The sequence below is a fragment of the Mustela nivalis genome (assembly GCF_964662115.1).
Source record: "Mustela nivalis genome assembly, chromosome: 8".
Classification (NCBI taxonomy): Eukaryota; Metazoa; Chordata; class Mammalia; order Carnivora; family Mustelidae; genus Mustela; species Mustela nivalis.
The window spans coordinates 34,683,228-34,698,710 of NC_139027.1; the positions used below are offsets into that span (position 1 = coordinate 34,683,228).

At 56.7% G+C, this 15,483-nt stretch overlaps 1 protein-coding gene across 3 annotated transcripts in view; it reads right to left on the reverse strand.

Annotated features, from left to right (window-relative positions):
* The window catches only part of KCNIP3 (potassium voltage-gated channel interacting protein 3), a 79,803-nt gene extending 68,254 nt beyond the window's left edge, over nucleotides 1-11,549 (reverse strand). The window contains exon 1 of one of the 3 annotated variants that reach the window (XM_082743317.1): nucleotides 11,453-11,549. Coding sequence is in view for 1 of the 3 variants with exons in the window: in XM_082743316.1 (XP_082599442.1) it covers nucleotides 10,958-11,056 (99 nt within the window). In the remaining 2 variants the exon portion in view is untranslated. Of the gene's footprint in view, nucleotides 1-2,582; nucleotides 2,672-10,957; nucleotides 11,114-11,452 lie in introns of those variants that run through there. The other 2 variants (XM_082743316.1, XM_082743318.1) reach the window with 2 other exon arrangements.
* Between the last annotated feature and the right edge of the window lie 3,934 nt (nucleotides 11,550-15,483).

Below are 15,483 nucleotides of genomic sequence, written 5' to 3' on the forward strand. Positions count from 1 at the left end.
AGTTGCAGGAGGGAGAACCCCCCTGCGCGGGCACCAGTCCTGAGAGGTCGGGTTGGTTGGCCAGGACAATGGCCACCAGGGTGGTGAGTTGGGGATATCCTTCCAGGGTCGTGAGGTTCCATGTGTGCTAACTCTGCATCGTCCCCAAAGCCAATGAACAGACGAGCAGCTGGGCAAGTGCTGCAGACTCGGGGCCCCAAATAGAACCCCTGCATCGGTCCGCTCTTGGGTGCAAGAAGCAGAGACTGACCTGTGCTGATGGCAAGAGGAAAGGAATCAGCCACAGGATCCTGGGCCAGCCACAGCCTCCCCAGAAAGGACAGAGAGCCAGGCTGGGAGGATAAGCCAGAGCAAAGAGCGAGCCAAGGGACAGCCGGCCCTCAGTCACAGTCACCCCCGAAGAAGAGGCCAGCGAGATCCCCCTGCCATGGCCAAGCACCCCAGCCCCTGCTGCTCCTGCTTCCCTCCTGGGGCACTGGGCCTGGGACCCCCATGGGCCTCATGGCCCTGCTGTCCCCGGGACCTGGAGGCTGCTCTGGGGGTTCTTCTCAGTGGGGTCCCTAGCTCCAGGTCCCTGCCTGGGTCCTGTGCCTCCTCCCTGGCTACAGGAGCCAGGAAGGAAGCATCTGGACTTTCAGGCTCTCTCATGTCTTGGGTACAGGCTTTTCTGAGCATGAGGAGTAAGGAAAGCCCTACAAGCTTCCCTGAACCGAGGAGTTCGTACAAATGCTCGGGTGAGGGGAAGCTGGACTGCTGCACCCTGCAGACACCAATGATGCGGGAGAAGCTTCCAGGTCCTGGGTTGGCTCATGGCTCCCTGAGGCCCATTCCTAGGTAGGGCTGGACGGTCTGTTGCCTGCCTGGTCAGCTTTTGGTGAAGTGGCCACCTAGACAGAGTGACATCCATACCCCTTACCCTGATTTCTGGGGCCTTCCCAGTTGGGCACACCCTCTATATAGCCATCACCCTCCAAGCTGCCTCCCTGACACACGCTCAACACCACACCCACATTCCTTCCCTCCTCCAAGGCTCACCCTGGCAACAAGGCAGGTCAGCTGTGCCCAGAGCTGCAGCTGCAGCAAGAGCGAGCACCCCCCCATCCTGGTGGGGCAGAAAGAAGGGGTGAGCAGGGGTGCCCAGGGGCCTCGGGGTACCAGGGAGGCTGAGGGAGGGCCCCTGTATGCACAGACACACACGTACTTGCACACACACACACACACACACAGGTCCTGCCCCTGCTCGATCAGAGAGGCACCTTCTCCACTATTAATGATCATATTCAGGACAGAAGTGGCCTCAATGAGTAAGGTCTTTATTTCAGTCCAGGAAGCGGGGGGGGGGGGGGAGGGAGTTGATGGACAACTGTGGCTTCATCACTTCATGATTCTTTGCTGTAGGCCCTGCAGCTGGGGTTAGTGGAGAATGTCAGAAGGAAAAACTGTCGTGGGCCTCAGGAGCCATCCATTGGGTCCCTGTCTATCCCAGGTCAGTGCTGGTGCTGGCTGGCAGGGGCTGTCCTCATAGAGCCCAAGGTTAGTCATGGGAATTCTGTCTTGCAAACTGGACCTAACTAAAGTGGGAGAGACCCAGCCAGGGAGCTAGGGTTCTGTCCTCCAGGCTGGCAAGACCCACAGGCAAGACCCACAGGCAGGGCAGAGAGCTCTGTGTGTGTCTTTTATCCTGGGCCTCAAGGTGGTCTCACTGTCAAGACAATCCTACAGGGTCGGCAACACCACCCCCATTTTAAAGATGAGGAAACTAATTCCAGGAGAAGTCTGGCGGGGGGGCATGCCAGGGTCTCTCTGTCCTTGTGGTCTCCTGGTTCCAGGGTTCAGGAGGTGCTGGTCACAGGCTGTGCTGCTCAGCCTTCCTAGGGCCCGGACCCTGGAGAGGCTTCGGAAGCTGGGGAGGGGCTCCTGAGCCCGCAGCCATATCAGAGTCAGCCCCAAACCGTGTCCTCCTATTCTCCTGTACTGACGAGACCTAGTGTGTGTGTTCTCCCTGACACAGGGAGTTGGGGTACGAGGGGCAGGAGCCCCAGGAGCCCCACAGGTAGGACCTAGGACGGTGACCCCCTGTGAGGTGGGTGGGGGTTCTTTACGGAGGAGAGAAGAGGCCCACAGTGGCTGAGACAGGGTAGGGCCACACAACGGCCAGGAGGGGAGTCAGGAGGGACAAGTGACCTCAGGTCATCCTCAGGGATGGTTGACACTGGTCTGTCTAGGAGAGGGTCTGCCTGGGCTGTCAGAAAATGTTAGTGGCCCACTCAGGGCACCCTGCTCCTGATTTGGAGCTCTCAGGCATAGGAGGGAGGGAGCCCTGAGAGGTGACCAGCCCCCTCACCCCAAAATGCCTCTTTTTTAAGGGGACAAAATTGAGGAGAACTGCATCCGTGAGGAAACTCCAGCTCGAATGAAAGCCACCCCCTTCCCGGCTAAGCAACCCGTGCCTTCCACCGCAGTCCAAGTAAAACCCCAGTGCCTTTGTCCTGCCTAGAAAGTCCCAGTCAGTGGAGCCCCGCTGGACAGGCAGCAGCGTCCACCCCACCCCGACCCCCCATCGGCCTGCGCCCAGCGCTCACCTTGCTGCTCCTCACACAGGCCAGGCAGGTTCTCGCACCTTCTCTCCGCTGCCCCCCCAACCACTACCACCTACAGCTTCCCTCCACTGTCTCTCTATATTAATTCTCACAGCCACACGTGATTCCACAATGATCTCAGTAATGTCTCAAATAAAAATACTGTCGCACAAACAAAAAAGGCTATTAGATATACACGCACACTCAAAAACCTCAGGAAATATTCACAGATGACTAGATGAAAGTCCCCTGATGCTCTTCATAATTCAGCTGAGAATTTCTCTCCTCCCACTCCTGCTTTATCCTGGCATCATTTCCACAGAGGCTGGAGCCCTCCCTCCATCCTCTGTGGGCCTCAAGGGTTGGCCAGGGTTGGGTGACAGAGTCCCCTTTGGCACATCTGGCACAAGTGGCCCTGGGGACCTACAGCCTTCTCTGAGGCTCACAGGTTCCCCGAAAAGCAGGGGCTGTGGGTGGGCAGGGTCGTTCCCTGATAACCCAGAGCTCCTGTCTAGCCAGATGGGTTGTGGGGGGAGTGGGGTGGGGTGAGTCTTAGCTCACTTCAAGTCTGTGGGGAGCAGGGGAGGGACAGAGAGGACACCAAGCTAGAGACCCACCTGTTATGGGCCAGGCACCAGGTGAGGCGTATGGAGATGCTATCTTATTTGATGTTCACAAAAGTTGTGAAGTTTTGTTTCCTGAGATTAAGAGTCTACTAAAGTTCCTACTAAAGTGAGGAACTTCCGTTCCTACTAAAGTTCCTCAGAACCTACTAAAGTTCCTCAGAACTTCCTGCAAATCAGCCAGCTGAAGCCCGAGTTCCGGAAGAGATTCTTCCTCACACCCTCTGACCAAGCTTGCCCAGTTCCCCTGTGCACTAGCACTCAGGGTCAAGGAAGAGTCTGCTTTTAGGTATGTCCTGGTGGTTTCTGCTTGCAAGGCATCAATACTGTTAACTGTCCCCTTCATCAATGGCTCCCCTCTTTCCATTTAAAATAATGATTTAGGGACGCCTGGGTGGCTCAGTTGGTTAAGCAGCTGCCTTCGGCTCAGGTCATGATCCCAGCGTCCTGGGATGGAGTCCCTTGCTCGGCAGGGAGCCTGCTTCTCCCTCTGCCTCTGCCTGCCATTCTGTCTGCCTGTGCTCGCTCTCACTCCCTCTCTCTCTCTGATAAATAAATAAAATCTTTATTAAAAAATAATGATTTAAAGATTCCCCTTTCAGTGCATTTATTAAAATTTAAAATATGAAATGGATAAAGAAGATGTGGTACCTTTATACAGTGGAATACTATGCAACCATTAAAAGAAATGAAATCTTGCCATTTGCAACGATGTGGATGGACCTGGAGGGTATTATGCTGAGCGAAATAAGTCAATCAGAGAAAAACAATTATCGTATGATCTCTCTAATATGAAGAATTTGAGAGGCAGGGAGGTGGAGCTATGAGGGGTAGGGAAGGAAAAAATGAATCAAGATGGGATCGGGAGGGAGACAAACCATAAGAGACTCTTAATCTCAGGAAACAAACTGAGGTTCGCTGGTGGGGGGGTGGGGATGGGTAGGGGGAGGGTGGTAGGGTTATGGACCTTGCGGAGGGTATGTGCTATGGTGAGTGCTGTGAAACGTGTCAGCCTGTTGATTCACAGACCTGTACCCCTGGGGCAAATAATACATTATATGTTAATAAAAAAAAATTTAAATGTGAGTAAGTTTAAAGAAAAAACAAAAAACAATCATACAGATTGTGCCAGACGAAGCAAAGTCAGAGGCAGAGGACCAACAGACCTAGGGGCCCACTCAAGGCAGCTGCACTGAGCCCTTGGGTCTGTGCTGTCCCAGACAGGGGCCCCTGGGGGCAGGTGGCTACTGAGCACTTGAAATGGGGCTAGTCCAAACTGAGATATGCCATCAGTGCAAACAGACATGGATTCAAAGCCTTACTTGGAAGAATGGAAAATAGCTTATTAATAACTATATTGCTTACATATTGAAATGATAATACTTATACTGGATTAAATAAAATATATGATCAAAAAAACCCCTCACTTTAAAAAAAGAAAACTTTCTTTCATGTGCCTCCCTGTCATTCAACATGACACCTGTGGCTCACACTACACTTCTATTGGCTAGCACTGTTCTAGATGGTTCTCAGACCAGCCGGGTGGATGGTTTGGGGCAGTCCCCTCCTGCCAGGGCATACACTGACCCCAACTCCTCTGTCCTTCTCAAGTCCCAGTTAGGGTCGGTCAGACTTGTTTCAGAAAGGTGGCCCAGTGGGGTGCAGAGGAAGGGTGGAGGCAGGAGGCAAACTTGGGGGGCTAAGCAAATCCAGGGAAGGAAGTGGGGGTGCTGAGAGAGGCCCAGGCAGTGGGAAGGATGGTGGAGATATTAGTGTGAGTGGGGGATCTGCTGTGGATGTGGGTAGTAGTGGGGGGGTCGAGGGGACTCCCCAGTAACTGTGACACCTGTCACCACAGAGACGGAGGGGGCAGGACAACCCCTCATGCCTTCCAGCTGCCCCAGGGCAAGGTCTGTACTCTCCACCAGGAATACCATCAGCCCAACCATCTCAAACTCCCAGGACCTGAACACCCCAACTCGTGAGTTCCCACCCCCCGAAACCCCTTGAAAGGCCAGCAGCTGCCCTGCTCACTGCCCATGCTCAGTGGGCAAAGCTTCACCAGGTGAGGACCCATCAGGTCAAGCCGTAGGGGTGCCCTGAGGCAAGACCTTCAGTCAGCCACTTCTGTCTCTGTGGTTCTCATCCTCTGGCCTCCAGAGAACCCCCACAGCGAAGCCCAGAGAAGGCTTGGCAGAGGTTACCTGTGGGCCTGTGGCAGCCTATTAGGGGTGGGGGTGCATGGCTGGAGGCCATGGAGGGTCCTGGCAAACCCAGGTTCAACACCCAGGCTCCCTTCCTCAGAGTAATGTCACTTGAGTAAATGCATATGCAAAAGTTAGAACTAATTTTTCCCAAATATTTATATGTATGGATGAGAAATAGCGTGAATGGTTGCCTAAGGACCATCAGGACCCACCAGGTGCGGCTCATGAGACACACTTAGCCAGGAAGGGGGGATTTCAGGCAGGTTAATGTTATTTCCCACTACCAGGTACAGTGGGAAGAGGTCTGCAGTCAGCCAGACCGTCACCTCGGCTGGACAGTCCTGGACAAAGTACTGGACCACGCTTAGTCTTCATCTGTAAAAGAGGGAGACTAATATGCTTTTATAGGACACTGGGGAAGGTTAAATGCGGTGGCATACAAAGCCCCAGCAGGAGCCCGATTATCCCTAATCCCCATCCTTCTGGTGGAGGGCAAATTCTGCCTAACCAGAGCAAGGGGCGGGGCCAAGAATGGGGCGGGGCCAAGCACGGGGCGGGGCCAAGCGACTGTCCTGTGATTTCGAGAGAGAGAGCCAGCCAACTCGCTCTGCTGAGCTGCTGGGTATCAGAATCACCTGGGAGCTTCCCCCACATCTGGCTGCCTGCGAGGCCGCATTATCTGATTCAGTGGGGCCCGCGCTGCTCTATTTTTATTAAGCTGTCGGTAGATCTGAAAGTGCCACTAAGGTTTGGAGGGCTCATGCCAACCAATGGGAAGTTCTAGGCTTTATCTGTGGGAGGAAGGAGTCTCGGATTCTGTCTCCCTCCCCGCCCCGGCCCCTCCTAGGAGGGCTGCTTCAGGGCCAGAGTCTGGGCCAGCTAGGAACAAGCAGAGCCAGAGCCGCTCAGATGTGGGGCTGCCTGCCCCCCGTCCCCGGCCCTGTCCTGGGGACTTTGGCAGTTCAGGCTGGCTCCCTGAGCAACCACTCCTCCTTGCTCGCTCTATTTCCATCACTTGGGACAGATGGCAGGAAGTGGCGGTGGGCGTCGTGTCGTGCAGGCCCCAAGGATTTGGGGTGGGGAAGCTTGGGGGAGCCTCGATTTTCCACCCACCCCTGGGCACCTACAGATGCAGGCCGGGCAGCTCGCCTGCTGAGGCGGGAGCTGGGCCTAAGTTCCTGCCAACACTTGCACGAGCACGCACGAGTTGGAGCAGGGGAGGGGAGGACTGGGTCATTGCTGCCCTGCCTCTGACGGCTGCCACCTGGGCTAGGACACAAGCTTCCCACCTGGCCCTTGCTGCCCAGGCAATGCAGGTGTCTCATTAACCTGGGGGAGGGCTGCTCAGCATGCTCGTAGAGAACATTCTCCTGTTGGCATGCCCTTTCCAGGCTCTACTTAGTAATCAGAAAACAGTGACATTGACCCTCCAACCATTTACGGAGCTCTTGCTCTATGCCCCGGCTGGGCTGAGTAGGCTGATATGGGACCTAATTTATCTAGGAGGAGGATGATATTCCCCCAGGAAAATGAGGAGACAGTGGCACAGAGGAGCTAACTTACCTGCCCAAGGACACACAGCTAATGCTTGAAGGAGGTGGGACTGAGCCTAGGTCCTCCTGATGCAAAGCAGAGCCAGGCTAATAGCTGACAAGGTACAGCCGTGTTACTCCCAACCCCAGACCACCATCCTCTCGTGGCTGGAGCCCTCCAATATCAAATGTGCAGATGGGGCTCCGTGACAAGCCAGTGGGCATATGTATGCCCATCGGATCTGCCTTCTGGCACTTTTGATAGTGTTCCCCGCCTCTACTCCTGGCCCCCGCCAGTCAGCATAAGGCACAGGCCTCAGGTGAGGGCCCGATCAAGGCTATGAGCGTATCTAAGGCCCACATGGGGAGACTGAAGCTCAGAGAAGGGATGGACCTGCCCAAGCTCGCAGGCTCAGCTGGGTGGAGCTGGGGGTAGAAGCTGGCCTCTGGGGGTCACTGCTCAGAAAGTCCATCTTGAGAGGGGATCTTGAACTAGAGTCAGGGTAGGCTGGGCATAGGGGCATGGTACCCGCAGCAGGTGGCCTCGGGTTTACCCCTTGCTTGGCCTGGAGAGGTGTGTCAGAGATGAGGCTGCGTGGCGGTGGACACGCAGCCGAACTGGAGATGCGGCCTGTGAAGACCGGTGCCTGCTTTGCCTAGCTGAGCACTGCATAGACCTGTGGCTGTGGGGCTCAGGGGCCGCTGGACAGAGACCTAGGGCGGGAGGTGGGACCGAGACGAGAGGCACGAGGCTGGGCCAACTGGGAGGTAGGACAGGCCCCCTCTGGGCTGTCCTGCTGAAGTTCAGCTTAGCTCCCCCTCTCCCACTCTGGTGCCTGCGAGTCCCCTTGGTTCTGTCCCTGTCACGTGGCTGTTCTGTGGCATTCTAGGACGTAGGCTGATCACAGCTGACAGATGCACCTGTTCAAGGGAAACATCAGTCAGCTGGGAACAGGGAGCTGGAGTGAGGGCACAGCACACAGGGACTGACTGCCCACTGTGCTCTCCTGCCTGTCCCGTTTTATTCCTGCTCCCCGCCCCCCTTGTCTGGAGGACCAGCTAAGGAAGACTTGCCAAGTTCTCTCTCCTCTTCTCTCTTTGCCTTGGAAACCAAGGTTGCCCTTCTCCCTCACAGAGGCCACATTCAGGGCTCCGCAGCTGCTCCTGGGCATCACCGGAGATGCCTCGGAGTGGGGCGGAGAGAGCAGATGGGCCCCAAGCCAGCTGGAATCGGCAGAGCACCTGCCACTCTCGGGAAGGATTTTGATAAGAAAAGGGATCCTGAATTCAAAAGATGGGGGTCCTTTCCTTTGTGGCCCTGGATCTACTACCTGGAAAGGGATCTGTGGCTGGCTCGAGGTGATATGGCTAAACCAGGGGACATGGCCAGGGATGGGGTCTGGTTACTATGCTCTCACTAAAGGTTTCAGGAGGAACAATGGGCCACAAACCCATGAAGCCAGCCTCCAGCTGGGATGGGGCACTTTCCCAGCTGCCTGGTGACAAGTAAGCCACTCTCTCCCAGGAGCTCCCCAGCCCCCCCACCAAGCCCTAGGGAACTGGGCTTTGGAGTAAAATGGAACAGGGTTCAGATTCTATCTGTACTACTTCGTAGCTTGCAATGTAAGGCAGACCTCCGTTTCCTCATCTGTAGAGTGGGATACAGTACCAAAGGCTATCTCAGGGGCTGTCCCGGGGGCCCAGGGGGGTAACACAGGTACAGAGTTTCCCGGTTCATGCGCTGGACCATGAAGACATCACTCCCCAAAGATCTAGGACAGTAGCCTTGCCTGCCCCCAGGAGACCTGTGATTCTGTTTGTTCCTTTCCTCCAGGAGCAACCAGAGTTCAAGCTAAGTAGGCTGCTCCCTTCTCTGAGCCTCAGTGTCTGTACAAGGGGAGGTGGTGTGCTCACCCTCCTGGGATGTCCCAAGGATCCATAAAGGACTGGGTAGTGCACAGAGAGGCCGAGGGACTGAACACCCATGGGGTGTCACTGGGGGCAGCTGCTGACCATGACCGACAGGCAGCTGAGGACGCATGAGCTGGGCCATCCTGTTTTCTCAACTGCAGTCCTCACTGCCCCTAGAGAGGATTTTTTTCCCCAATCCCCCTGCTGACCTTGGTGAGGGACCCAGCGGCGGCTTCCTTAGGACCACCGTCCCTACCTGGCCCAGCACCAGAAGGTGTGGGACTTGCTCCAGTTTCTGGCCGGGCCAGCTCCAAGAAGGCCACCAGTAGGCTTAAGGTACAGTGAGATCCACTGGGGCCCAGGAGAAAGTCGTAGGGGTACGGAGGGCAGGTATGGAATCACAGTGGCCAAGGAAAGAGCCAGATACACCTGTGGGACTCGAGTCACACGTTCCACTCACCAGGTGGGGGCAAGGTCTCCTGGCAGTTAGGGGCAGCGGAGCAGAGGAAGGAGACTTGTCTCCTGGTGGGTGGATAGATCGGGCTGTGTGCAGCCATGTGCAGCCCGGGTTTGGAAGCGCCAGCCTCTGTGTGTGTGCTGTCAGCTGTGGGCACAGTCACCGGGCATGCTGGTGAAGGGCCTGCTCACACGCGTGTGCAGATGCCCAGGACCCATGCTAGCTGGGGTGGGCGTGTGAAGCGATCACATGCACAGATGCCTGGAACCAAGCACACGGTTTCTCTTTTTCTGCCCTGGAGGTTGCTGGGGAGACTGGAGGTGTCAGGAGAAAAAGCACCTTTCAGTGGGCCCCATCACCAGGCTGACAGTGTTTCATGCCATCCCCTCTGCTAATCCTCCTGGCACCCCTGGGAGATGGACCAGACAGGGCAGGGGTGACCCAGGCTCTGCCAAAGTGTGGCCTGGAACCACCTGAGTCTAGAAGCAAGCTGACTCTGGGCTGTTTGTCCTTGAGCGTGAGAGAGAAGCAGGAATCCACCTTGGAGGGGGCGGGGGAGGGGGGAGGTTGAATGTAGGGGGATTCTGAAGGATGACAGCCCTATATCTATTCTTCCTTACTCACGAGACCTTGATTTTATCTGAGGTTTGTTTTTGGTTTTTGCCCACTCCTCTTTCAACTTCCTGCTGCCTACACGTGCTGGCTGGAGCTCCAGCAGCCATGTTGGACTTTAGGGTAACCTCAAGAATGGGAGCCAAGGAGACAGATGGAGCCTGAGCCCCTGCTGACCAAGGGGCCCCCGTGCCAGCCTTCTATGTCTTCCCTCCAGACTTCTGCATGAGACAGAAACGCAACCAACTCGTTCAAACCGCTGTTAGCCGGGGCGTTCTGTTATGAGCCGCCAGATCTAACCTGATGCTGCTTCTTCCTTCCCAAACAAGACTATCCCAAACACGTGAGAGGCTTGCAAGGCATCAGGACGGATTCCCTGAGTGTGAGCTGTAGTCTGGGAACCGGCTTCTTTTCTTTCCTCTCCCTCATTCTTCACTTGGTCTTCAGCCTTCCCAACAGCCTGTTACTATTTCATGAACTCTGTCCCAGGCATTTTCCTTCGCCTTCTCTCTCTCCAACCTCCCAGCCACCCAGCGGAGTGGGAACTAGGAGTATGCATCCTTGTTCAGGGGGTTCAGAGCCCTTTGGGAAGTGGTGTGTTAATCTCCTGAATGATTAAAAGAAACACTTATTGCCCAGCTTTCAAGCCTAAGGCACCCGCTCCCAGCACTCAGCCTTCCCACACCTCTAAGGGCTGTGGGCCCGGTCTCAGGGTCAGGGTCAGGGTCAGTTACTCTGGCACTTGCCCCAGAGACCGGACAGAACTGCACCAGCCACATGCCAGACTCTAAGCTCCTCCTCCGACCACCTTCTATGCCACAAACACCTAACGCCTAACAGGTCCAGAGGGGGGCCCCGGACGTCCAGCCTCCCAGACAGGACACCCCAACACTTACTTTTTCAAAAGTGACCCTACAGAGGACGACAGCGCTTGAGATCAAAGGAGGAAGCACAACAGGGCTTCCTGGTCCAGGGCCACCCTCAGAAGCCCTGGCTCCCCACCCCTGGGCGAGCCCCCAGCCCCACCGGCGCCTACCTTCGCCCGATGCATCCTGGGCGCTGAAGGAAACTGTTGCCGGCCTCCCCTCTTTGCAGCTGAGAACAGGACTGCCTGGCCGGCTGGCAGCTGCCTCATGTTTGCTTGGACCCACACGTAATTGTTACACGGGCGGCTCCTCGCCCGCCCCCTGCCCACCCCTCCCGCCCCGCCTGCTTCTACCCGCTCCACCCCTTCTGCTCTGCCTCCTGCCTCTTTCAAGCCCTCTCCCTCCCTCCCTGTCTCTCTCCCTCTCTCCCTCCCCCTCCCTCCCTCTCCCTCCCCACGCCTCTCCAACGGATTCTCGGTCCCCTTCCCAGGCTCTCTGCCCCACTCTGGGTATTAAGGGTTCCTAATCCTTCCCTCTGAGTCTGTTGAAGCCCCTTTGCCCGGCTCTTGGCTCTGCCCTCTGCTCCCGCTGCTGAGCTGGCGGCTCTCTCTGCCTCCCCCGCTGTCTGTCTCTTCCTCTAACACACACACTCTCTGCTCTCCTACCTCGGTCAAAGGAGGGTGGAGTGGTGGGTGCAGAGTGCTTCCACTGGGGGGAGGAGAGCTCCGATCAATGAGGAATTCAGAGGGGTGGGTGGGGCGGGGGAGCTTGGAGAACCTCCCCTGAGGCAGTTCCAGAACAAGCCAGCCCCTCCCCTCCCTACTGCCCCCACAGACAACCTCAGGCTGGTTCAGTCTAGATGGGCTGCAAAGAAGGATCTGGGCTCCTCCTAAGCCTGGGGTCTTTCTGGTGCCCTTCCGGCTGCCCTGCCCACATCCTCTGGCCACTGCTGGTGCTGGGCATCCTTTCTGGGGACATCATTCTGGGTCTCTGGGTGGGAAATGGCTTCACTGATAGGAGCTCACTGCCAGAAAGGGTGAAGCTGCCACATTACTTGGGTCGCACACAGGGGTCCTTCCAACTGCTTCATCTGTCCCCACCCCCCTCAGCTGCCTCCCTCCCACATGGGGCCTCGCAGGGGGGAACCCTCCTGCGCTCCTTACACCCATAAGGCACCCAGTCCCTCCAAGGCCTGTTATCTGTCCCCACTTAGGTTTGAGGTTGGGACCACATTAGGGAGGCTGAGGGACCTTGCCAGATCTCCTGGTGGGTGGTGGTGCTGGAGGAAAGGGGTGAAGGCCCCTGAGTTTGGGAGGGAGATCCTTCCTGCCCCTTGGGAGGCCAGACTCCTAACCATTTGCTCAGCCCCAGGAAACCACCCAGGAGCCAGGTGCCCAAAGCCTCCGCCAAGTTTCCCTTTTCTGCACCCCGAGGAGCCAGCCTGTGCCAGTGGTTTCCATGGAAACAGAGCCTGAGACACCCCCCCCCTTTTGCAGCATGCACGAGAGAATTTGCACCCCCCCCCCTTTTCTTTTTTTTGAGCCAGCCAATGAGCTCCAATTTTCAGATCCTCAGGGGAAGAAAACAGTCGGGAGTTGTGCACCCACTGAGGCAAGGAGAACTGTTTCCAGGGCAGGAGACAGCCCGGGAAGGTCCTATCCTGATGGACAGGCTGGACCTCACGCTGGGAGCTCCGGAAAGAGGGTGAGAAGCTGTTGGTCAGAGGCCAAGCTCTCTGGGGCCAAGTCTTTGCACACTGGCCACCTTTGCTCTTAGCAAGCTTCCACAAGCAGGGACTCACTGAGCATTCTGTCTTCATAGCAGCCCTGGGAGAAAAGGGTCACGATCTCACTTTGCAGATGATGAAAGTGAAACCCAAAAAGGTTAAAGGATTTGCCCAGCATCATGGTCCAGAAAGTAATGAAGCCAATACACACGGCCTGGCCCTTTCATTCTGTAGGGACCATATGGATAAGATCCTACCCTACATCGCACATTCTGTACATCAGCCAGGAAACGCCCACCACACCTCCAGGATGGCCAGACTCTGGGCGTGGTGTGAGGAGGCTGCATCCCAGAGAAGCAACTCCCCAGACCAGCGCCACCCTCTGCAGAATCGCTGCCCTGCTACTTGGGACACCCCCTGAACTTGCAGTACTCAGGATGCTTTCTTCTGAGGAGAGGAGCTTTGAGCTGTGACAACATAGGACAGTTGTCCTTCCCTGCCAGGCCCCACGTCCCATGGGCCTTGGGGACCTGCCACCGCAGTTGCCACCAATGAGATGTCCCTCATATGACCCTCCTTTGGAGTATGTGTTCCCCTGCCGTGATCCTTGCCCCACTACAGACCCCTTCCTGCCTCCTAGACCCCATACCGTCAGGGCTTTTCCAGAGCCCCAGTCACCCCCAGTCTGGCCCTCTCTCACTGGGCCCTTGGGGGCTTCAGGAAGGAGAAAAGGCAGGAGGGAGGGGAGGGAGAGGAGGCCAGGGGCAGGACTCCTCACACCGGCCTCAGCGGCGCTGAGAGGCCCTGGCAGTGGTGTGGGCCTGTGGGCATCAGCAAACGTTCCCCGAGAGGGAGTCTGGGAGTTTCTGGATACTCTTTGGCAGTGTATCAGACCCAAAAAAGTTAGGAAAGGCTGCAAAAGAACCTCACCTTGTGGGCTACACACGCTTCAGCCTGATGGGTTTCAGCCGCGGTTTTCCTCACACTGGGGGACAGGAGAGAGAGTCCCAGGATGGGGGAGTTTGGCAGGGGGAGAGGAAGGGAGAGGAAGGCTGTGTCCTTGTATGAACAACATCTGAGAGGAGGCAGTGGTGAGCGTGTTCAGCTACCTGGGGCTGTCCTCTCACCCCTCCTTGGTGAGGGGCGCACGCCACCCCCACGCACGAGTCTTGGGTCTTCTGGACCTTCCGCCATTGTTGCTCACTATCCTCTCCACTCCAGGCCCAAGTTCAAATTCCTCATCCTCAGGGACTCCAAACCTGGCTCCATGGAGCCCCCAATCTCTTTTTTGCCTGGGTCTTTTTTTGGGGCCCTAGCTCTGCTTGCCCCTGTCCAAGTGGTGCAGCAGGGGTGGGGAGAGAGAGAGAGAGAGAGAGAGAGAGATGGATCCTCAATACGAATTCCGGGGTTGGGTCCTTGCCCCACCAAGAGCCTCTGCCTGTGAGGGAGTCCCCTCTGGGTGGAGAGGTCATGTGGGGTCCCCTCTTCACAAGAGCTCAAGAAACCTGTGGCAGGGCACCTGGCTGGCTCAGTGGGTTAAAGCTTCTGCCTTCAGCTCAGGTCAGGATCTCAGGGTCCTGGGATCGAGCCCGCATCAGGGTCTCTGCTCAGCAGGGAGCCTGCTTCCCTTCCTCTCTCTCTGCCTGCCTCTCTGCCTACTTGTGATTTCTGTCAAATAAATAAATAAAATCTTAAAAAGAAAACAAAAGAAACCTGTGGTGGGCCCCAAACAGCCTTCCTCTGCTTGCCACAGCCCTCGGGGATGTCACCATGGTGCTGGGGCAGCACAGCTATGGGATTGGCAAGTCACTGTCATTTTGTGTCACCTACTGATGCTTGAATCTCTTCTGCCCACCCTCAGGTGGAGGGATAGACACCGGACAGGCCTGGGGAGCTGCTTGGTGAGGGCACACGACAGTTCTCCATCCCTTCACCTCGAACACAGGGTGCCTGGTGGGGTGCAGCCTGTAGGACCCCTGGACCGGAGCTGCCCTGCACCTTCGCTCTGGTGGGGGAGGTTTCAAGCTACACCTCTCGCTCCCACAGGCCCCTCCACAGGTCTCCAGGGCCTGCCTGGCCAACCCCTCTGGCTGGGCTGTTTCACAGGGGCCTCGGGGCACCAAGGAGCCTGGACTCCCTGTGGCAGTTCCAGCCTGTCACTGGGGTCTGTTCATGCTTCAGGCAGCCTCCTGGGACCCAGCCTGAGAGCCCACCTGACCCCCTCACACGCTCCCTCGCGTGGGCCAGCAGCCCCCTCCTTGGCTCTGCCACACAGCAGCCAACCTCTCGAGGGTGCACTCTCTCTCGAGTGTGCAGGTAGAGGTGAGACATCAGTCCACCCCATTTCTCAAACTGCAGGGGACACCATGAAGCTCTCTGAAGCCTCCTTCCTTCAGGGCTGCAAGGGTGGGTATCCCAGCTCTCCCCTTGGGTTCTGCTCACCTCAGAATCTCCCTCCTCTAACTTCAACACCTGCCTCTCGGGTATCCTCAGTGTGGTAAGGGTTCAAGCCACCTAAATCCTGTATCACTTGTGGGCAGAGGTCAGCTCTCAGCACACGGCCCCCCTTCCTTCCCCAGGGTGCTGCAGTATCTGGGCAGCATTTGTAAGATGGGGGAGTGCTCACTGTTCCAGGAGTGGCCCATCTAGGAAGGGCAAGGAAGGGGGCCCTTGGGGAAGAAGCTTCGATCCAACAGGACATGGGGGGCGTTGTGAACCAGGCTGGCCACAGCTCCCAGTTCAAACCCTGGGGTTTAGGCCTGGGGAGATAGGGCACTAGGAGAGCAAAGTGGAGATCCTGACTGTAGGAGGCTGGAAAAGAGGGACACTGTCCAAGACACCCAGAGCTGGAGCACGGGCTGACCCCAGAGGTCCCACCAGAAATGCAACCATCATCAGTTAATGGTTCTGGGTACACTGTGCCCCTTCTACCCTGCTCATATCCAGTCTTTGGGCCTTAGTTTTCTCAAC